A 22371-nucleotide genomic window follows, 5' to 3' on the forward strand; every position below is an offset into this window, starting at 1 on the left:
TGGGGGGGGAAAGCTGCTTTGCAACTCCTCGCTGCAATGCCTCTCTGCACACGTGCTCCCATGCCTCTGTCAGCAGGGCAGAAATAGGGGTGGCTGTGCTGTGTGAGGCTGGGAAAGAACTGGGATGCACCAGGGCACTGGACCCTTGGGCCCTGAAAATGCACAGCTAGAACTAAGCCAGGGCCTCGAAACGTGCCGGGAACACCTGGCTTCTTCACCTGCAGATCTCCCCAAAGTCACCTGCCTTGAGCCTGGAGAACAGAGTCCCTGGAGCTGCACAGCCCAGAAAGGACGTGGCTCCATTGCTAGGGCCTGAGATGGCTGTAAGCTCAAAGGGTGTTGCCGAGCGGTCACCTCTGGAGCCGGTCCTCACTGAAGGTGTTTCCGTAGAGCTCAGCCTCCCGCCTGCTCTTCTCGCTGTAGTACTGCAGGAAGGTGTGCTTGTTGCGGTGCAGGTAGTCCACCAGGTCTCCGTAGCGGCAGTACTCTGTGATGATGTAGATGGGGCCTGGGGGAGCAAAGTCCATTGAGTCAGGGGGGGCCTGAAGGCAAGAAAATCACTTGCATTGGGTGGGAAACAGGCTTCTTAGCTCAGGGGAACGTTGGTGGGACTGAAAAATGTTCTCCCCCATCTTCCCCTGCCCTGAGCTGAAACACCAAAGATCCTGAGAAGGGGGTTGCATGGCCTAGGAGGGGTTTCCAGGTGAGGGAAGGGGGAGGCAGGAGGTACCTCCTTTGGTGCAGGCTCCAAGCAGGTTGACGATGTTCAGGTGAGGCCCCAGGTGGCTCATGATCTTCAGCTCCGACATCAGGGCCTGCTTCTCGCTGCTCCTGGCAGTAGCTGTGCAACAGAGGCACCCCCAGGATGAAGTCTGAGGGGTGAGGGCGCGACTCCGAGATGGGCACAGCCCTCGTGGAGACCGCAGGGCAATCAGAGAGTGGGGCAGTGTGAGTCTGGGGCAGGGAGCCAGGGTCCTGCCATGTCAACCTTGGCTCTGACATGGGGCTTGGCTCCCTTATGGGGCTGCTGCCACCGCAGCTTTGCTGCCAGAGGCCCCTAGTGCCAAGCAGCAGGCACCAGAAACCTCCTTTGTCAGCCCAGAAGGGGTTTTACCAGTGCTTCAGTAAAAGGATGTACTATTTCCACCCCCGCCACACCTGACCTACCAATGCTGACAAAATAGCATAGGGGAGATAAGCCACTGCCATGCAACCTAGCCCTTGAGAGGCAGGGCAAGGATGACAGCAATGCATAGATGTCATGCTCTGGCCACACTACCCAGGGGCCAGGGAACTAGATCAGCCATGACCGACCAGAGCCAGAGCTGGCATGGCTCGGACCCCACTGTGCCCAGTGCTGGCAGGAGGGAGACAGCGATTGAACTCGGTGGGAAACTCACACTTGAGCATCTTCACGGCCACCTTCATGGAGGACTGCGAGTGGCTCAGGCCGTGGGCTGTTGCCTCCACCACACGGCCAAAGGCCCCGGACCCGAGCGTGCGCCCTGCAGAAAAACACCAGCGAGAGGCCGTTGGCAACCCCAGGGGCCGTCACACGGGGGAAGGAGGGGCCCGCAAGGCAGCTGCCTGGAAAAGGCATGTTCCCTACCGGACTGACCGGCCTAGCCACAGCCGTCCCTTGGGGAATGACGGCGGCCGTGAGCTATGGTGTTTGTACAAGGGCCGATTTCCGCCCGTCTGGAATGAGCGGGCTGCCAGCCATGGCATGAATAACAGGGAAAACCCAGCATCCCGGTCCAGGAGAGACGCCGGCCTCCCCGCTCTGGCCGCCAGGGGGCAGGCGGCATGGCAGAGGCCTGGGCTGTGCCTGGAGGTAGCGGCCCTGGGGTCTCCCCAGCTTTCTGGACCTAAGCCCCTTGACCCAGCCTCATGCCTCCCCCAGCCGGGGAGAACCAGGCCTCCCAGACTGAGCCCACAGGATGTCCTGGATGTCTACCTGGTGATGCTCAGACCCTCCAGCTCTCCCTGGAAAACAGCAGAGCTGTTTTACTGCATGCACTAGGTGCATCCTCCTTCAGCCATGCATGATGCAGCCCGTGCAAAGCCACGCAGCTCTCTGCCTTGTGGGCTGGCTGAGCGTCTCTGCTCTGCCCTGCAAGCCAGGGCCCCCTTTCTCCTGCTGTCCCAGCCGTGGCTGTTGACATGCCCGGATGAACAGCTGGAGGAGGATATACAGACCCCAGGCAAGTGTGTGTTGCCCCCTCCAGTCCAGCAGGCCCTGGCTGCGGGCATCTGCCCCGCTTCAGAGTGGTTGGAGAATGACTTCACCCTGATCTTTCGTAGCCCCCACACTTGGCCCGTCTATGTGGGGGGGGGGTTTCCCTGCCTCCCCTTACCCAGCACCAGCTTGTCCCTGGGGACCTCCCAGCTGGAGTCATAGGGGAGTTGCAAGGGGTCCACGTAGATGTACTCGTGTCCGTCGGAGCTCACTGACTCGATCACCTTCCACCGGATTTCGTAGCGAGGTTTCTAGAGCGGGGCAAAGGCGGGGACAGAGTTCAGGGTGAGGGGGGCAGGGAGCGCAGTCTGGAGAGGTGTCGGAGGGACGAGCGAGGAGCTGAGCTGGGATACATTGCTCTCAGGCAATGACCTGCATCCTCTGGGTGCCCCATGGCTGGGGACACCCCCCACCACCCCGTCTGCCCTGTTTCTGCGCCCACGAGAAGCCCAGCTGCTGGGCATCCCAGCCAGGGAGCAGAGCGTGGGCAGCCCGGCTCCCTGTGCCAGCTCCCTGGCCCAATGGGAGGGACCGACCCCTGCCCCAGGCTCCGCAAGGGGAGGGCTCCCAGCTCGTACCTTCCTCCACAGGATGATGAGGATGATCAGGGAGGTGACGATGAGTGCCAGCAGACCCAGGATGACCCCGGAGATGATGATCACCTTGAAGGACAAGGCTGCAACACCGCCCCATGGACAGCCGTCAGCTCCCTCCAGCCACGGACACCCCCAATGCACCCCTCTGGCCCTCTCCTCACCCCATTACAGTTTCCCTGCCACACACCCCACAGGCCTCATGTCAGCTGGCCCACTTGGGGCTTCTGGTCTGTCCCTTGGCAGCCGTCGTGGTGCCAGGCCTCCTGGGAGAGGGACCGTGTTTCCTGGCTGGCCTTTCTCCCACGGGAAGTGCTAAGAGACATGGCCCTAGGATGGCTCAGCCCAGCACTAGGATGGCTCAGCCCAGGGGTGTCCATCCCCCCTGCCACCAGCACAGACCCTGCCACGGGTCCCAGGGCAGGGGTCTGCTTCCCTGCCCCAGGGGATGTGGGCACAAATGCCAGGGTGGGAGGGAATTACAGGGACTGACGGCCCCTTGGTCACGGGAGAGCTCTGTGGGGGCTTTGGGAGGAGGTCTGACCTCGAGGGTCTATCAGGAAAGGCAGTGGTCACCCTTCAGTCTGAGCTGGCTCTGTTTGGATCCAAGCCCTCGTCTAGGACCCCAAGCGAGGCCCAGCACCTGGATCTATGGGGACGTGGCACCCTCTAGTGCCCGAGTGCAAACAGCCGGGGGATAACGTGGGTCCCGGTGCAAAGTCTGTGGTCAGAGGCATGCATGCAACTGCACCCCCTTCCAGTTCAGCCGGACCTCGGGGGCCCAGCTGCATGCATTGACGGGGGCTGTGCACCCATCGGACAAAGGCAGGAGCTCTGCTGGGGGACGGAAGGACAGGGCTGGTTAATCCCATGGGCATATAGCGGGAGTGAGGCAATCCCTGGTGGTCACCCATGGGTGGCCAAGGGCTGCGCATCAGCAGAGGCTTCTCCCACCTCAATGCAAGGAGGTCGTCCCCTAGGGCTGAGACATCTAGGCCTCAGCAGGCTCCCCCTACCCACCTGGCTGTGCTCTGGACCGCGGTGTGGACATGGCCCAGGGTGGGCGGGGATGGCATGGCGGGACTTACCGTGTGGCACCAGCTTGATGTCGCGGTGGCTGGTGCCCAGCAGGTTCTGCACGGCGCACCGGAGCAGCAGGGGCTCGTCCACCCGGCGCAGCTGCAGTGTGCTGTGGACGTGGTACACCCGCAGCGCCTCGTGGTACGTGGCATTGGTCTGCAGCTGCATCTCCTCAGAGGCATTGCCCAGCTGCTGAATGGGCTGGAGGCTGCATTGTCTGGGGGGAGATGCAGCAGATGGGAGACTGTCTCCTCCACCCGCCATGGCAAGAGATGCTCCTGCTGCCCTGTCAGCAGAGCAGCCAGGCAGGCCCCATTCATTTATCCCCTTGATCCAGCACAGATGGGGTGGGGGGCGGGGGGTCCCGTGAAGTCCCACTGGCTCAGGTCATGTCTGTTTGCCTGCTACTTTCCAGCCTGATCCTTTGCAGCCAGAAACCGATGGCTGGGCTGGGATGAATGATGCCATTGTAGCACTGGGAAGAGATCTCTCAAAAGGCCTGTGTCTGGGTCGTGGCCGGCAGCGGGGAGCGCACCCATTGCTCTTGGTCTGACCTACAGCAGTGGTTTTCAACCTGTGCTCTGCGGACGCTGGGGGGTCCCCAGACTATGTCTAAAAGGTCCGTGAAAGATGACTATGATCAACCAAAAGTATGTAAATACTCACACTTATAGTTCAAAGGGGTCTGTACCTCCACTCGAAATTTTTTAGGGGTCCACAAATTAAAAAATGGTTGACAACCACTGGCCTAAAAAAAGTCTGGGTCTTTCAGGGAATTAGAAAACAATCAGGAGAGGGGCAGAACGTGCGAGGGGCATCCCTGCCAGCTCGGCCTGTGGTTGAGGAGGGCAACACTGCACCACGAACGCCTCGGTTCATGTGCACCGGTTTGATGAGACTGCCGCCCGTCCCGCAGACCCACGCAGCGCTCCCTTGCATGTCGGTCTCTCTCCACTGACTGTGTCTTGTAGTATACGTGGGTGGTAGTTGTGTGGATGAGGGGACTGTCTTTTTGTCTGACTATACAGTGAGTAGGAAGCTGGGATCCTGTGCCAGGACTTGGTGCCCTTGACATTTATCATCACCATTACTATGATGATGATTATATGTGGGATGAAAGTCCAGGCCTCGATCTTGCTAACAGCAATCTCCTCCCCTTGGGCGCTAAAGCTGGAGTGCTCCAACTAGTCCAGAAGGCACATCAGCCAGCGAATCCCATCCCCGGTCCTGTACAGCTGGCCTATATGGGAGATGGTGACTACCCTTGGGGGCAGAGGACTGAGGGTCTCCCTAGAAGAAGCCATTCCCAGCTTCCCCCGGGAGGAGGTGCTGCATGCATGATTCTTCATGGAGAATGAAAGCCACAGTGTCCTCTTACCCTTTGTGGTCACTGCAGGTGTACCAGCTGATCTCCGGCTGCGGCATGCCCTCGGCGGCGCACAGCACCTTCTGCTCCCCCTTGATGGTGCTGTTCTCGTGCAGCGCCAGCACCTTGGCTGAGACTGAGTGCAGGGAAAGAGGAGGGGCGACATGGTGTAAGAGGTGCCCCTTGTGCTGCCTGGGGTGGGGGGTGCGTGCTGGAGACATGAATGCTGGAGCTGATCAAGGGGCTTGGGCTGGCTGGGGACCTAACCACAGTGCCTCCCACCCCAGCCATTTGCAAGGCTCCTGGTTGCTGTGTGATGAGCAGCATAAGTGCCAGCTCTCCGATTCTTCCATTGCGGGCAGTGCCAGTGGGGATCTTCTTCTGGCATCTCCTGTCAGCTGAAGGGCTAGAGGGGGGACTGGGGTTGAAGGGACAAACCTGGACTGATGTCAAGGAGTTTGCCCCCTCTGGACCCCGTGGGCCTGCTCCAGCTCCAGCCTTCTGGGGGTCTGCCACGTGTGTGCATATGCATGTGCACATATGCATGCGCGCATGGATGCACATGGGTGTACACATGTGTGCATGTATATACGTGTGCATGCATGCACAGGGGTGTACAGGTATGTGCATGCATGTGTACACATGTGTGTGCATAGATGTACGAGTGTACATGGGAGTGTGCATCTATGTGCATGCATGTGTGGATGCGCACACGTGTACATGGGGGTGTGCATGCCACCTCCTCACCGTTGACCTGCAGGAAGAAGCTCAGGTGCTGCGTGTCGTCGTCGTTGGACGCCCGGATGGTGTAGTTGCCCCCCTCTTTCGGTTCCACCCGCACCAGGTTCAGATTTGTCTCGTACCTGGAGGGAGAAGAATCCCGCGGCCGTGAAGAGCCACCCGGCGGCCCAGGAGATGCCGTGGGGCAAGAGGCAGCCACACAGCAGGGCCCTGGGGCTGGCACCAAGACAGCAGGGCTAACAACCGAGCTGGGACGGCCCAGGAAGGCAAGCCGAGCCCGCGGCTGGCTCTGAGACCCCCTTTCCCGCTGCGGAGGGGCGCCGCTCTCCATGCTCCCGCCTCACCTGGTTTCCGACAGCTTCCGGGTGGTGATGGAGAAGTCGCTGCTGCTGCTCACCGTCAGGGGCTGGTTGTTCTTGAGCCACTGGATGGTGGGTGGGGGGTAGGCCTCAAGCTGCACCCGGATGGTGGGGCTCTTGTGCACCTCGGCAAACACCATGGTGCGCCATTCGGAGAGGAACTTCACGAACCCGCGCTCTGCTCGGGGCAGGGAGGAGCAGGGAGGTCAGCGCGGGGCAGGGCTGGTGCCTGCCCCTAAAACAGTGCAAGGAGCTGGGGGTGGGAAATCTGCACCCCCCAGGAGCCTGAGAGATGACCCCGACGCACCGACCACACTGACAGTGATGTCCTTCATGTCCATGTTCTGCTGGAAGCCCTCCGAGACGTTGCAGATGTAGGAGCCCGCATCCTCCAGCTCCGCGTTCTGGACGATGAGGATGGAGCGGATCTCATGGCTGGACCCGGGCAGGAAGTCCGTCACCAGCTTCACCACCTTGCCCGTCTGCACAGGGAAGGGAGGAAACCCTCACGGTGAAACAGGGCCAACAGGCCGGGTGCGTCTTGCAAGCCCCAGGTAGGCCCGGGGGAAGAGGGGGAGCCGCCCGCACGATCCCTGCCCAGCACTCACCTCCAGGCCGGGGTACACCCAGTTAAAGTTGAGTATCTCGTTGCCGCTGACGGTGCACATGACGGTGATGTTCTCTCCTCGCCGCACCAGGGTCTGCACCGCGCTGATGGAGATGTTAACGCTCGAAGAAGCTGGAACGAAAGGAGCGGGGGTGAGACGGCAGGGAGGACCCCGCGCTCCACAGGGCAGGACAACCCTGCCAGGAGCAGCTCTGCAGAGAGGGGACAGCTGGTGCTTTGGCAGTGCTGGTATCTGCTCATTGCTGCCTGATACTCCCCAGCCGGCCTGTCTTTTGTCACGGGGGGGAAGGGCTGTCTCTGCGTCTCTGAGCATAGCAGGGCCCTGATCCTGCTTTGAAGGTGCCGTGCCCTGGCCGTGGCTGTGCAAACCACTTGGTGCCTGAGCTTGACTGTGAAGGCCATAGGAAGGCTGGATGTGCAAGGAAGTCAGGGCATCATCAGCATCATCTCCACTGAAAAAACTTCCCCGGGATGGTTTTCAGCAAGGAACCGTGACCCAAGAGCAGGGGACGATTTTAACTAGGTCTTGGGTGTGCTGGGTGCCCAGGCAATGCCTTGGGCTTTTTCTTCTGTACTGTGCCGTGTCTGAATAACCCTTTCCTGGAGGACAGGAGCTGGCGGGAGGGAGGAGCAGCCTCAAATGGGGCTGCCTTCAACTCACGGGGACATGGTGCAGTTGAGGAAAGGGGCCCCTAATCATCCTGGGGAGGGAAGCTTAAGCTGATGAAATACCGACCGCCCCATCCCGGCAGGAGCGGAGCCAAAGGGCAGCTCACACTGGATGCTGTAGATGTAGTAGTTGTCCGAGTCCACCTCCCGGTCGTCCAGCGTCGCCTTGCAGATGTAGGTCTTGTCTTCGAAGAAGCCCTTGAAGCCCTGCTGCCTGTTGTAGGTGGCAGGGATCGGGGTGTCGTCCTTCTTCTCGTACAGGGTGACGTGGAAGGCAGGGTCGGTCACGCGGCACGGGATGGTGGCCTCCGTGTAGCCCGTGGTGAAGATGAACGACTCCGCGGAGTCACTGGGCAGGAAGACCAGGGAGGGGTCTGCAGGAGGGAGAGAAATGCTGGTTATGCGGGCTGCCGGCCCTTTGGGGCAGAGGCGGTCTACTGGGCTGGTGCAGGGTCCCCCCAGGTCAGACAGGCCGTAATCATCATCATCATCATCATCATCACAAGACAAGAGAGAAGCAGCCACTTTGCTTGGAGATGTGTGCTGAGCTGTTGGGACCCCTCCCCAGCGCTCCTCCCCGGAGAGACACATAAGACCATAGGACGTGCCACACTGGCTCAGGCCAAGGTGTGTCTAGCCCAGTACGTCGTTTCTGACAGTGGCCAGAGTGGGTGTTATTCAGGGAGAGCATCAAACTGGGTATCTCTAGAGCGATCCACCTATTCAATCCTCTGCTTGGCATCCCCCACGTATTGGGCTAGAGATGCCAGAAGAAACTCCTCCAGCCGCTCTGTTCAACAGCCATCAAGAAATCCATCATCCATGAATTTTTCCAGCCCCCTTCTTGAAACCCGCCACCTCCCGTGGCAACGAAGTCCACAAGTGAACTATGCATTGCATAAAAAAGTCCATTCTCTGGTTAGTTTTAAGCCTGTCACCAACTCATTTTAGTAGGTGCCTCCTAGTGCAAGTATTATGGGACTTGGTGTTCACTTGGTCCATGCCCTTCGTGATCTTATAGACCTTATAGACATGATATTATATCCCCCCTCAGCCTTCTCCTTTCCAAAAAAAAGAGCCTTAGCCTTTTTTAGTTTCTCCTGTTGTCACAACTGGTCCGTGCCTCTGATCATTTTGTTTTCCCTTTTTTGGACCTTTCTAATTCTGCTACATCCTTTTTGATGTAGTTGAACCCTCACGTTCCCCTTCCCTGAGAGGGTCTCTGTGCTGGGCGTCCCTCCCTTGCCTTTCCCATGACCATCTCCGACTTAGGGCTCTTCCTCAAGCGCCAGATCGGGAGTGCTCTGTCTCCTACCTGGCACGTAGACATAGATGGCCTTCCTCTCCGCCTGCTTCCAGCCCAGGGAGTGGTTGTAGGTGCACACGTACTCCCCCGTGTCAAGGCCTGTCAGGTTGTGGAGCGTGACTGTGCTGTGGAAGACGCCGTCTCTCTGCTCCAGCGACGCGGCCAGGGGCTGCCGGTCCCGCTCCCAGACCACCTCGGCCTCCCCCGAGCACGTCAGGGAGGAGCTGCCGTAGAGGCTGAGGATGATTTCGGGGTCGCTGGGTGAAATGTGCAGCTGGCTGCTCCCGGGAGTCACTGCCGGCAGACCTGGGGGAGAGGGACGGGGTGGGGGAGTCACCCGGGGGCCAGGCGGTGCTCCCGCTGGCAGCATTTCTGCTGCATACAGGGCGGACTGAAGCAGGACTGAAAGCCAGACTCTGCTCTATATTAGCCTTAAACGTGGCCTACTGACTTTTCCTTCCATACGGGCCTTACAAACACTGCCGCCCTCTTTGTGGGACCTGCCACAGAGCCACGTGTGAGTCCGCTGCTGGCAACAGCTGGCAACAGCTGGCACCAGCTGTTCATAAACAAGCTCTCGTCCCACGGACTTGCTGCAGAAACACCCTGCCCTCCTTCAGAGCCAGGGCTGGGCTCCTCAATGCTGGCTGCAGCCCCTGCCCTTCCGAGAGGCACTAAAACCTCGCTAGTCGGCACTGGAAGTCTCCGGTGAAATGTCTATAGTGGAGCTGTGCTGCCCATGCCCGTGAGCCCACAGTGCCCCTGCAGCACCACTGGATCAGCGCTCCTGCCTCTGCCAGAGCTTGGGGGACACCTTAGTGCATTTAGCCCCATCAAAGCCAACCGAGGCACTGCAGCGTTAAGGGACATGCCCAAGGATAAAGGGCAAGACTGTGGCAAAGCTGGGCAAAGCACCCCGGTCTTCTGAGGGACTAGCTAGCACTTTTGCTAGCTGGCTGCTTCCCTTCCCTGTGTGCACGAGGCAAGTGTACACCCAGCCGGGCTGCAACACTTGGCCCGTGCACGTGCAGGGTGTAAACGGGGATGTGATTTGGAAAATGGTGGTGGTGGTGGGGGACTAAGACTCGGTGCTTGGGGACAAACTCACTGGACAGTGACATGAAGCCATCATGCCAGCCCAGGGGGCAGTGAAGCACCTTTCTTTCCAGGGCTATAGAATATCAACCAAGGGTGGTTTGAGGGACCCTCATGCTGCCCAACACCCCAACAAGTGGGCTTGTTTGCCCTGGAGTGCCTGAGTCCAAGAGCTGTGTCATGAGATGAACCCAGCCATGCTGTGCTGTTCCCTCCTGACTTGGGGTCCCTCCGGCCTCTTCCATGGGCCCAGGCAGGTCATGCAAGTAACAGGGAGAGGTGGAGAGGTAGGGCGCTGCATGTACCGGTGAGAGGTGGAGAGCTAGGGCGCTGCGTGTAACGGTGAGAGGTGGAGAGCTAGGACGCTGCGTGTAACGGTGAGAGATGGAGAGCTAGGGCGCTGCGTGTAACGGTGAGAGGTGGAGAGCTAGGGCGCTGCGTGTAACGGTGAGAGGTGGAGAGCTAGGGCGCTGCGTGTAACGGTGAGAGATGGAGAGCTAGGGCGCTGCGTGTAACAGTGAGAGGTGGAGAGCTAGGGCGCTGTGTGTAACGGTGAGAGGTGGAGAGCTAGGGCGCTGCGTGTAACGGTGAGAGATGGAGAGCTAGGGTGCTGCGTGTAACGGTGAGAGGTGGAGAGCTAGGGCGCTGCGTGTAACGGTGAGAGATGAAGAGCTAAGGCGCTGCGTGTAACAGTGAGAGATGAAGAGCTAAGGCGCTGCGTGTAACGGTGAGAGGTGGAGAGGTAGGGCGCTGCGTGTAACGGTGAGAAGTGGAGAGCTAGGGCGCTGCGTGTAACGGTGAGAGGTGGAGAGCTAGGGCGCTGTGTGTAACGGTGAGAGGTGGAGAGCTAGGGCGCTGCGTGTAACGGTGAGAGGTGGAGAGGTAGGGCGCTGCGTGTAACGGTGAGAGGTGGAGAGCTAGGGCGCTGTGTGTAACGGTGAGAGGTGGAGAGCTAGGGCGCTGCGTGTAACGGTGAGAGGTGGAGAGCTAGGGCGCTGCGTGTAACGGTGAGAGGTGGAGAGCTAGGGCGCTGCATGTACCGGTGAGAGGTGGAGAGCTAGGGCGCTGCGTGTAACGGTGAGAGGTGGAGAGCTAGGGCGCTGCGTGTAACGGTGAGAGGTGGAGAGCTAGGGTGCTGCGTGTAACGGTGAGAGGTGGAGAGCTAGGACGCTGCGTGTAACGGTGAGAGGTGGAGAGCTAGGACGCTGCGTGTAACGGTGAGAAGTGGAGAGCTAGGACGCTGCGTGTAACGGTGAGAGGTGGAGAGCTAGGGCGCTGCGTGTAACGGTGAGAGGTGGAGAGGGAGGGCACTGCCTCCCTTCTGGGTGCATCCTGTGGGCCATGGGGGAGCAAGGTCTGTGGATGAGGGAAGAACACAGCGGTTAAAAAAAAAAAAGAGGAGTGAAAGTAAACTCTCTCGGAAATCCTTTGGAAGTGATACAGAAAGCAACATCTTCCTGAATGGCTTCCTGTGTCGCTTCCTGGCAGCTCTTCACGGCTGCCAGCTTCCGCGCTGCACCCTCTGCCCCGAGCGCCGCTGTCGGGAGCGGGGTCAGGCAGGCGGAGGGGGGTCACGATGCTCAGCTCAGCCTGCAGCATGGCACTGCCCTCCGCCTGCAAGGCCCCTGCCAGGTTGCACGTGCAATGAAAGGGACTGATGAACAATGAAAGGGACCTTCTGAGGCCAGCTGTTTGTGCCAGGGCAGCGGTTCTGCTTGTACAGTGTGCCAGGCCTCTTTCCGGGGAGATCTGGGAGCAGCTTTCCAGGCCAAATGAAAGCCGGGGTACCTGCCCCATCCCCTGCAAGTGAGGGCAGCTGAGCCCTGACTCAGCTCCTTAAAACCGGAGCCTGAGTACCCCGGGCAGGGGAACCAGGCCCTGTCTCAGGAGCCAAGCGTGTGACACTAGCCTCGGACACAGGAGGGTGCCGAGTCCGCGTTCCTATTTCTTTTGGCCCCCCAGACTGTTCCCCCACAGTTCGTCTCCCCCCATCATGCACTCACCTGCGAGGAGAAGGAGTAGGAGGAAGGGTCCCCTCGGAGCTGGAGGAGGCATGGTGACGGGGCTCAGCTGCCCTGCGTGCCACGTCCTGTCAAAAGCAACCCAGAATGAGCGCAAAGATCCTGGGACCAGAGCGGATCCCTCAGGTCACCCGGGGCCGGGCTGGCAGTGTGGCAGGACCCGCTCCCAAGCACGCAGACAGGGCCATGGCAGCCAAGGAGAAACCCAGGCGGGCCGCGTGCCCGGCTGCCAGGGCGCTGGGAGGCTCCCAGTCCTGTCCAGCTTTCCGAGGCCCCGGTCAGCTGAGACCGCAGCACTAGGCAACCTTTGCTTTGTCTCTTGCTCTCGGCGAGCCCGCCCCGCTTTCCTCACTCTGGATCCGCTCCGCGGCCGTCTCCGGCCAGCGGGGCTTTCACCGCGTCTTTCCATGAGTCGCCTCCCGTGTTGCTCATCCCTGCTTGAAAGCTCACTTGCTTTGAAGTGTCCTGGCTGGAAGGCCCTGTCTTTGCTCGCCCACACTTCTCCGCCTCTTAGCTTCTACTCCCTTTGCTCCCAGGGGTGGGTGGCAGGGCTGCTTGGGAAATGAGTTGGTTTTCCCTGGAAAAAGTCTACCTTTGTTTGGTGGGAAATGCTGAAAAAATGTCAGATTTGGGCTTTTCTAACTCTCCGACCCCAAAGCTGAAAGCAGGCACTTCAAACACCCAGTTGTCCCCTCCAAAATAGTTTCTGTAGAAAATGGACTGAACCCTCCTGGCTATCAGCTCACATGTCCTACACAGAACGGTGGCATCCATAACTGCTCCAGGGACAGTGTACTACTCATGTCCTTCTTTATCCCCGCTGAGGGGTATCAACCAGCCAGTGCCGCCTGCCTCTGCAGATGCTGGGACAAATATTTGTCGGAGAGAAACAAAAGGAAGGAGCTCAGGGGAAGAGGGTCCCATTGCACGTGAAGGGAAGGCACCGAGAAACCAACACCCAGGGCCTGGGAAAAGAAAACAAGGAGCAGAAGGATGTGCTGGAAGCAGTCAGGGGCCGGGAGGTTGTGCAGCAAACGGCGCAGGTGGCAACCAGGCTCTCTGGAGCCGGGAGAGGGAGCCCGTCCCTCCAGCATGGGCACTGGGAGGTATTTCGGGGCTGGAGTCTCCTTGCAGTACTTCTGCGCTCTGGGGCTTGTCATGGCATTGGCAAGCGGGGAGCAGCCCATCTCCCCCGTCACTGCTATATTGTCCCATAAAGAGACAGGGAGAAACTTGGGGAGACGTCACGCCATGAGACCGAGTACACAGGAGCCCGACTGAGTCAACATACACAGAGTGAAGTTCCCCAGTAAATACCCTGGAGCAAATATTGTCCCCAAGAAAGGAAGGAAATCACAGACGGCACCGAGACAGGAACCGCAGGGACCCAAGCCAGCTCCCGGACGCGGCGTCGTGAGAGTTGGGCTTGAGTCCCAGCCTAACCTGGGGTCCTCGTCCAGGTCTGACCTGTATAATAAGCTCTGCTGCTACCGTGAGCTGGACCTTCCCTGCCTCCCCTACAACGGACTGCTCTCTTTTGGATCTGGATCTAACAGACAATCCCAAAAGCTGCCTTTGCAATATCGTTGGCGAAGGATACCTTTCCTGTGCCAGCGTTCACAGAAATGCTGGATGAGAGGCACGCAAAACGCTGCCGACCCCGGCTCCAGATGCCGTCTCCCGCTGACCTGGGACTGGAGCTGCGTCTGTCTGCTGGACATCAGAAGGAAATGGTTTCTAAATGACGTGCAGCCGTCAGATGTTTTTGTTATCCTTTTGCTTGGCTTGAAAAGGCCTGATTTACCAGAAAAGCCAGCCAGGTCTACAACTTATTCAGCAACTTTCCCCCAAACCTTGTGATTCTTTCTGCTTCCTCAGAGGGCCATTTCCCAGATGAAGCCCCTGCACCGGGGAGATGAAAGGAGTGAGATGGGCTTCAGGCAGCCAACTTAGATGACATCAGTCTTCCAGCCCAAGGATCCTGACCTGGTCCAGCAGCAGAGAGGAACAGATATGGAGACAGAAAGAGAGACCGGCCGCACCACAGGCGTGTGTTGGCATGGATGGAGGGAATGCCAGACAGACAGATGTCCTCGTATATCTTAGCTGAGCAGTAAAGGCAACACCACAAAAAACCAAAGATCCACAAAAAACAATGGGTTTTGTTTCACATCTCATCTGTACCAAGGTGTATTGTTAATAGGGCCACCTGTTTTAAAGCCAAAACTGGATTGTGATGATCCTCTAGTCTGACCTATATAACCGAGGTCCTGAGGGCCCCACTCCAAAATCTCTGCAGCAAGCTGGCCTTGCTGGTCAGGCTGTTTTAGAAAAGCAGCTAACAAACTTTATAAGATTGTGTCTAATAAAGTCCAATATGTGAGGGTGGTGATGCACCACAGCCGACTGACCACCTCCTCGCGTGTGTAGCACACCCGCACACCCAGGATGAGCACCTGGCAAGTGTCAATGGTAAAGCAGTTGTGTGGCTCAGCCGCCTTCATGATGCGTAGCAGGGGAATGAAGTATATGAGAGAAGAAGACATCTAAGGGTGGTTCAGGCTGGCATATCTGGGACCAGGCTGTGATCCCTCTTGAATGGGTTGGGTAGTGCCTTCTTCCAAGAGCACCCTTTGATGTTAGCAGGATCACCGACTCATAGAAAAGGAGGGTTGGGAGGGAGCTCAGGAGGTCACATCCAGTCCAGCCCCCTGCTCCAAGCAGGACCAGCCCCAACTACATCATCCCAGGCAAGGCTTTGTCTACCTGGGTCTTAAACACCTCCAAGGATGGAGACTCCACCACCTTTCTGGGTAACCTGTCCCAGTACTTCACCACCCTCCTAGTGAGAGAGTTTTTCCTAATATCCAACCTCAACTTCCCTTGCTGCAACATGAGCCCATTGCTCCTTTTCCTGTCATCTGCCCCCACTGAGACCAGCCCAGCTCCATCCTCTTTGCAACCCCCTGCAGGGAGGTGACGGCTGCTATTCAATCCCCCTCGGTCTTCTCTTCTCCAGACTCAACCAGCCCACTTCCCTCAACCTCTCCGCACAAGTCACATCCCCCAGCCCCCAAACCACTGGGTATCACTCCTGGGAGACACCACTCATGGGGAGGGCACCAGCATCCAGGCCTCCAGTTGACCAGCCGAACCCCGCTGCGATTGTCATCCTCCACATCTGCCCACAGAGCAGCGGTGCCCGCGGGCGCTGGGGGCCGCTTGGTGCCTCTGGCTGCCCCCTCTACCTGGAGCTGGCTGCTTGCAAGAAGGGGGAGATGCTTCCTGCGTGGGGCTGGAGGGTGGCAATGTTTTGCTGACTGCAGTGACCTCTCCCTTGTTTATCTGCTCTGGCTGGGGCACAAGCCGCACATGCAGACACTGGTTTTTTCCCGTCCCAGAGGAAATGCTTCAGATCGCCAGTCCCTTCCCAACACAGCTGGCCCAGTCCGCTCTGCCTTGGGGCAGGGAAGACGGGTGGAGGAGAAGCTGTCTGTGTTTGCTTTTCATTTGTATGGCTCCTTTCTAGGGGACGGAGAGCTCAGTCTTCTTCAGAGCCAGGTCTGGCTGTCAGAAAGGTGGGTTTCCTCGTCTCTCGCACACGCGCACAGACACAGACGCACGGCGCCAAGCTCCGGGCTGCATTCAAAAGCCACATGGAGCCCATCAAACGCTGGCAGGTTTGACGTCCTCGAATCAAACCCAAATAATTAGCATCAGACACTCACAGGGAGAGATAGGAAACGGCTCAGGAAGTGGGAGCTGCGGTGACTCGCCGGGCTTGCCAACGCTGGCGGTGTGTTACAGCGAGGCTCATGATAGTCGCTGTTCTTCCCGGAGCCCCGGTGCCACGAGCCGGGTGAGGATCGCAGCCTCCCTGCCCCAAAGACCCTGCTCCGAGACCTGCGCCACGCAAGGAAGGGGCTGAAACCTTGCCCCAAGTGCCAGACACCCCATAGAAAAGCCCCTGAGTTCATTATGTTTAAAAACATCACGATGGCATGGGGCCTGGGTCGTGCATTGAAGACGACAGCCCTTGACCCCCGGTAGGTCTTACATTGCTGCCCCCCCTCCAGCTGCCCCGCAACCCGAGCATTGCTCCTCCAAGCACGGGCCGGCAGGCCGCTCTTCTCCCAGCTAGTTTTGCACGGAGCGAAGCTCTGCCAGGTTGTTTCTTGGGGATTTCCATTGCCGGCTCTGTGCTTTCATAATCCGTCCTGCTGCTGTCTCCCATCTGGGAGCCAGGGCTGCCAGTGCACGGGACGCCGTCCCCGCTCCAGCCGGGAGAAATGAGGCAAGGAGGAGGCATCAGAGGTTGTGACACCCTTTGCTTCTCCTTTGCCCCAGCTCTCCCCATCAAGCGAGGTCCTCATTGGGAAACCACCCTGGAGCCTCCCTACCTATTCACGTGCCTCCTGCCGCCTTGAGCTCGGGGGCCGGTGCCAGGGCGAGAGCAGGATTCAACCCACGGCGGTCTCGGACCTCCCCGCACCTCCAGCAAGCTTCCCTCTTTCGCCAGTCCCCCCAGAGCAGCGCGAGGCTGCCTCCAGGCCTCGGGGAGGGAAGGAAAATCGTTAGCAGCCTGTTAGGGGATTTTTTTTTTTGAGCTGAACTGTTTATTATTCTGAAAGAGGAATTTGGCTGGGAGAGGAGATGGGAGGTCACTTGGCTCCGGGATGCAGCTCCGGCTGGATTGGAAATGCAGGCACTTGGCGGCCTCTGTACAAGCCAGCTGACAATGTGCCTTTGAACGAGCGAGGGGCTCAGCTCGGCGCGGGGCCGTGCAGGAGCAGCAGCTTTCTCCGGGGCTGCTGGTTCCCTCCCGCAGGGCTGTAGTCTACCCGACAGCAGTGTTTCTCAACCTTTTAAGTAGCAAGTACCCCCTAACTTCTGAAAATGTTAATAAGCACCCCAACACTCAATTTTCCAGGGGATTTTATATTTACACACTAATGCGTGCTATATGTTGGAAGAAAGGCTGTGTAGACAAGGCCGTGATATGACAGATGTCTGATCTGGAGTGGGTAGCGTTGCCACCTTTTACACCAGGGGTGCACAACTCAAGTATGTACCTGGGCTAGAGGTGATGTGGGCCAAAGCTAGGAGGGCTGAACCCAGTGCTGTGCCAAATTATTACTGGGGAATTTTCATGCACGGTGCACCCAATTTTTTGCCATAGTTTTGAGAGGAAAAGACGGTGAGAGAGAGAGAGGAAAAGAGTGCACGAGAGAGGGCATGTTGGGGTCCCCGTGTCCCCCCTGCCTGTATCTCACGTACCCCCAGGGGTACGTGTACCACCGGTTGAGAAACTATGCCCTACAGCTCCCTGGATATCAGGGGGTTGCATCTCTGTACACAGGTGCCGAGCGCGGCTCTGGGCTTCCTCTGGCCTCTGTGCTGACTTCAGCACCCTGGAACAAGCCTTCCTTGGGGTTTCTGAGCATCTCTGTGTGATGCAGAGATGGGGCAGAGATGGGGCGGGTGAACCGAATGCCCCGACACCTTTCCAGAGAGCATGGATGGCTATAACCCCTCCCCTCATGCACCTTTACAATGCCCCATTGTCACATCTTATCTCCTCTCTCTCATCTCATCTGTCCGTGCAGCATCCGTGATAAAGCCCCCCTGGCCTGTCACTCCTTTTGATGTGGGGAGCCAGGCTGCAGAAGACGAGACAGCAGCAGGAGGCAGCTCTGGGCTCTGCTGCTCCTACGTACACAAACCCACTCGGGCGCCTGGGTCGAGGAAGGTGCGGTAAAGGGCTAGAGCAGGCCTGGTCCGGGCCAGCTGGGAAAAAGCCCCCTGTTTTAAACTGTTATCATGCCCCTGGCCCTCGCCTCCTGCTTCTGTGGCCTGCAGCATGGGGCACTGGGACAGGGAGCTCACCTGAGCTCACCTTGGATTGATCAGCCTACGTGATTGAATTACATTAGTCCCTATAAGCCCTGGCCAAGATAGGGACCCCCTTGTGCTAAGCTCTGTGTGGACATGAAATAGGCTTCAAAGACTTTGCTATCTCAGCGGGCAAGGGTGGAGGGAGGGGCAGAGCTCAGAGGGGATGTCTGTGGCTGAACTGGGACAAGGACCCAAGTTAGTGCTCTGCTGCTTGCTGCTTAAAAGACATTTCAATGCTGCTTCTCTTCTTTCTTCCCTGCTTGCAAGGGCTGGTTGCAGCTGTGGCTTCTTGTCCATCCCCCTCTGCCTAGGATGGGGAGCCAGGGCCAGGCCTTGCCCTGTGACCTTGCCCTTGAAGTTCTGCAACGGCCGACACCGTGCCAGCCTGGGCTGAGTGAGCCATGCATCCTCTTCTGGGGAATTCATAGATTCATAGATGTTAGGGTCGGAAGGGACCTCAATAGATCATCGAGTCCGACCCCCTGCATGAATGATATCCTGATGCTCCTTGATCCACAACACTGTGCCAGCCTGGGCTGAGTGAGCCATGCATCTTCTTCTGGGGAATGATATCCTGACGCTCCTTGATCCACGACACCGTGCCAGCCTGGGCTGAGTGAGCCATGCATCCTCTTCTGGGGAATGATATCCTGACGCTCCTTGATCCACATTTGATTCCTTCAGCCATCTCGGACTCCTCTGCCTGCATTGCAACACCACGAGGAGAAGCGTTATCAAGCTCTTCCTATGCTAAAGCCTCCAGACTTATCACATTCCCTGCTCTTGCACGCAGATGTGATTAAGCCACAGAGGCCTTGGCTAATACCTGAAGTATGCTGTCGGCTCAGGGAGGACAGCTCGGGATAGACTTTGCAGGACAAGAACGTGCTTTGATTTTACTCGGTGTGCCTTGCAGCATGTGTCCAGGCCTTCGGGCTTGTACGAGATGGCAGCTGGCCACAAGCCGCTTGCTCTGCACACGTGGATGAAGGGAGCAGCGTGTGCGATGTCCAGCTCCAAGTGAATGAGGAAGATCTTCCTGAGTGCCTGTGAGCTAAAATACAGCAATGCCCGCCAGGCTCTCTGGAGCGGCCTCCCAGCTGGTGGGTCTTGAGTGTGTTCCCAGTCACATTTCCCACCTTTTCTCCACACGCACAAGGGCTGCTGTAGTCAGGTTGTGGGGATGGGGCTTTCTAAAGGCAGCATCCTTGACCCTTGGGTGGAAGGAAGCCCTGGCATGTCCCACCCCTGTGGTCTGATTCTCACAGCAGCACAGATTGAGGGTTTTTGTAATGCCAGACTGGGGAAGGAGCCATGAATGGCTCACTTTGCAATGCCAGACTGGGGAAGGAGCGTGTGTGTGTGTTGGAGGAAGGGGGAGGAGGATGAGATGATCCTATGGGGTTCTCAAAAACATGAACAAACTGGGAAACAATCCTGCAAGTCGAGCAGGTTGACTGAGTGACCGGGGTTGAGCAGACAGGAGACGACTTCTTTGCTGGTGGCAATATTGGAAGACTGAGCAACGCGTGCTGGGCAGTGGTGGGATGGGACCCTACCAGCCCCCGTCCACCCACTCACCCTGGGGATGAACTCTGTCCCGGCCACTACAGTTACTGTCCCATGAAAATGAGGATGCACAAGACCCTTGCAGGAAATACAGCCTGAATGCATGCCATCTTACTGCAAGGAGGAAGGCCATGTTTTGTGGCTCCCATCACTGCCTTTATCTTCACCCTTCCCCGTGTAACTTGGCTCCCCATTGCTTCGTGCTGGCCCCAGACCTCCTTCCTCGGGCAAAGCTGCCACTGGAGACCACTGAAGACGAAGGGGTCCCAGCTAAGCTCCAGTGAGTCTGGGACGAGGGTGCCGAGATCAAGCCCTAAGCCACAGCGGGTTTCAGACCTGATGCTCGCGGCCGGCAGGGCCAAGCCAAGGTAACAAGCAGACAAGGGAGGAGAAGCCAGGCCTCGCACCTGAACGCTGTGCCGCTTCTCTTCCTCTCATTTTCTATTTCTAGCTCTTTTTACAAGGTCCCATCCGGGCGGCAAGTCCGGGCTTTCCCACAATGCTTTGCTGGCCTCGAAATTCTGCCAAGCCAGCCATACATCTGGTGCCGATTAGCGGAAAGTAAAATATACTTTAGTCCTGCTTTGTTTAAAGGCATCATCTGAGTCATTAAGTGAGATCATGGATGCTCACGTGCAACGAAAAGCACCGTACGGATCTCATGATCGGTGCGCAATGTCTCCGTCCGCACGGCCCAGGGCTCTGCCTGCTGCCAGGACCGTGGGTCCCGGTCTTCGGGGCCGGGCAGGGCTATCTGTGCAAGGCAAGGCGAGGTCTAAAAACTCTGACTACAACCCTTCTGCAGCAAACCTTTTCTTCTGGCCTCTCTTCCTCTCCCCGCTCTCCCCAGCTCTGTGACTCCAGTTCTTTCCCACCCTTTAATCTAAATAAATCCGAGCGTTTTTTGGCTGGAACTGTCCACAATTGCAACATCCCGCCTCTGGGGTCCTCGGGCTCCCATGACACCACGTTTACTCACAGGCCAGATTACCATGCAAGAGCCCGTTCTTTTTTTCCCAACACATGGCTGGAATTAGGAAGCGTGCACACATATGGAGAGACTGTCTTTCCAGGCTCATAAACAGGGGATGATAAAGCACAGAGGTAGGAAATCTGAAACCGAGCTGGGGGGGCGGAGGGATGTCTCGGGAGACTCAGGGTACATCCAGGCATGCTGAATGAATGCTGAATCTCTTTCCGGGCGTCTATCTAGACCATCTGGAGAACCACCCAGGGGCCAAACCTCTGTTGTCCTGCGGTCCGCCAGCCATTTGCACCAGGGCAAAGTGGGCATCCACGGCACCCGTGGTCTGCTGGAGTTTGCACAGCCGGAAATGATGGCCCAAGGTAGGCCAACGTGATTGTGTTGTATGTCACTGGAAGCAGAGGAAGATTGTGCATGCATTACCTCTTCCAGCCCAGGTAACGGAGCACCCCAGCCCTACAGTGACCCCATCCCTAGCACCTCTGAGCAGGTTCTCCAGAGTCCCTGGGTCTGCCCCAACGCACAGAGTATCAGCCCCAGATGGGGACAGATATCATAGACAGCGGCAACTTCCAGTAGCACCCCCTGCCTTTCATGAGCTCTACATCAGACCGCTCCATAAAAGACGATCCCCTTGTGAGCCGAAAAGGATCGCACGTGGCTGCAGAAGGTTTTCAAATCCATATTTAGGGTCCGAATAAAACCTGCCCTGTTTACAGGGGCGCTGAGCAATCCCGCCCCGAGGCTGATGGGATCGCAGGGCACTTGGCACCTCGGAAAATCGGGTGACCTTCATTCAGGTGCAGAGGCGGGGATGTAGGTGCCTTTCCTGAGAATGGAAATTTTTACTGTCAAGTCTAGTTACTTTTGTGGGACCAGCCTCATCAGGGACCTCCGCTGAGGCCCAGCTGGGTACAGCCAAGACCACCATCAACTGAGCATCCTTTTCCGCAGGCAGCACAATACTGGAAGGCACCTCCCGTCTGGCTCCAACCAGGGCCAAATCCTTGGCTGGTATCAGCCAAAGTGGCTGCCCTGAAGTCAATGGAGTTGACTAAGTGGCTCTGGCTGGCAACCAGGCTCCAGCATGAGTCACAAGCGTTATCCAGAGCGGGCAGGAGGGTGGGCTACTGCAGCGCTTCCATCCTTGCAGGATTTTAAGGCCCGGCTCGACAAAGCCTTGGCTGGGATGATGTAGCTGGGGCTGGTCCAGCTTGGAGCAGGGGTTGGACTAGACGTGACCTCCTGAGCTCCCGTCCAACCCTCATTTTCTACAAGTCTATTCTAACTTGCCCCTTACTGACCTCCCCTGATGCCAGGCAGCTTTGGATCATCATAATCTTGATAGTTATTATTAAGCATCGCTCTAGCTCTCTTACCCTCCTCTCCTTGCATTCACCAGAGCTCGTTGTAGTGCCCCAAATGCTCCTCTCCCCTCCCCTCGGTGCTCTCACTTGAGAGGCTGGCAGCCATCTCTGAGCCAATGGGTCCCAATTTGATGACACCATTTCTCAACCGTCCCACAGCAGCAACTCCCACTAGCATCCCATATCTTCGTGAACTCTACATCAGCCCCAGAAAAGATGAGATCCGTCGCCATCCAGCCCTGTCCCTGTTAGCCTTGTTCCCAGAGTAATTCGGTGAGGAAAGGGAAGCCGAGGGGAGGTCGGCCTCGTCCAGAGGACGCTGCTCCTGCAAAGTCTCCGCTCCGGGATAACTAAGTTAGTGTCTCCAAATGCACCTGCCTTCCCCGGGCCCCTTGTCCCCCACAAGCTTCCAGCCACCAAGGCTTGGTCCCTGCTCTTTCTATGCTGCACGTACGAGG

The 22371-nt window shown here is 57.9% G+C and overlaps 1 protein-coding gene across 4 annotated transcripts in view; it reads right to left on the reverse strand.

Annotated features, from left to right (window-relative positions):
• Positions 1–22371, reverse strand: part of PDGFRB (platelet derived growth factor receptor beta) — a 43483-nt gene that overhangs the window by 11058 nt on the left and 10054 nt on the right. For 2 of the 4 annotated variants that reach the window (XM_014597592.3, XM_014597594.3), the window contains exons 2-15: positions 12080–12165; positions 8991–9287; positions 7783–8049; positions 6987–7117; positions 6686–6860; positions 6364–6556; positions 6026–6141; positions 5291–5414; positions 3921–4129; positions 2818–2915; positions 2358–2490; positions 1401–1505; positions 731–841; positions 355–508 (exon numbers count right to left, since the gene is read on the reverse strand). In XM_014597592.3, coding sequence (XP_014453078.2) covers positions 355–508; positions 731–841; positions 1401–1505; positions 2358–2490; positions 2818–2915; positions 3921–4129; positions 5291–5414; positions 6026–6141; positions 6364–6556; positions 6686–6860; positions 6987–7117; positions 7783–8049; positions 8991–9287; positions 12080–12131 — 2165 coding nt within the window. In that variant the 5' untranslated portion in view covers positions 12132–12165. Of the gene's footprint in view, positions 1–354; positions 509–730; positions 842–1400; positions 1506–2357; positions 2491–2817; positions 2916–3920; positions 4130–5290; positions 5415–6025; positions 6142–6363; positions 6557–6685; positions 6861–6986; positions 7118–7782; positions 8050–8990; positions 9288–12079; positions 12166–13697; positions 13811–16497; positions 16741–22371 lie in introns of those variants that run through there. The other 2 variants (XM_019478530.2, XM_014597593.3) reach the window with 2 other exon arrangements.

The sequence above is a fragment of the Alligator mississippiensis genome, chromosome 9 (genome assembly GCF_030867095.1).
Source record: "Alligator mississippiensis isolate rAllMis1 chromosome 9, rAllMis1, whole genome shotgun sequence".
Taxonomy (NCBI): Eukaryota; Metazoa; Chordata; order Crocodylia; family Alligatoridae; genus Alligator; species Alligator mississippiensis.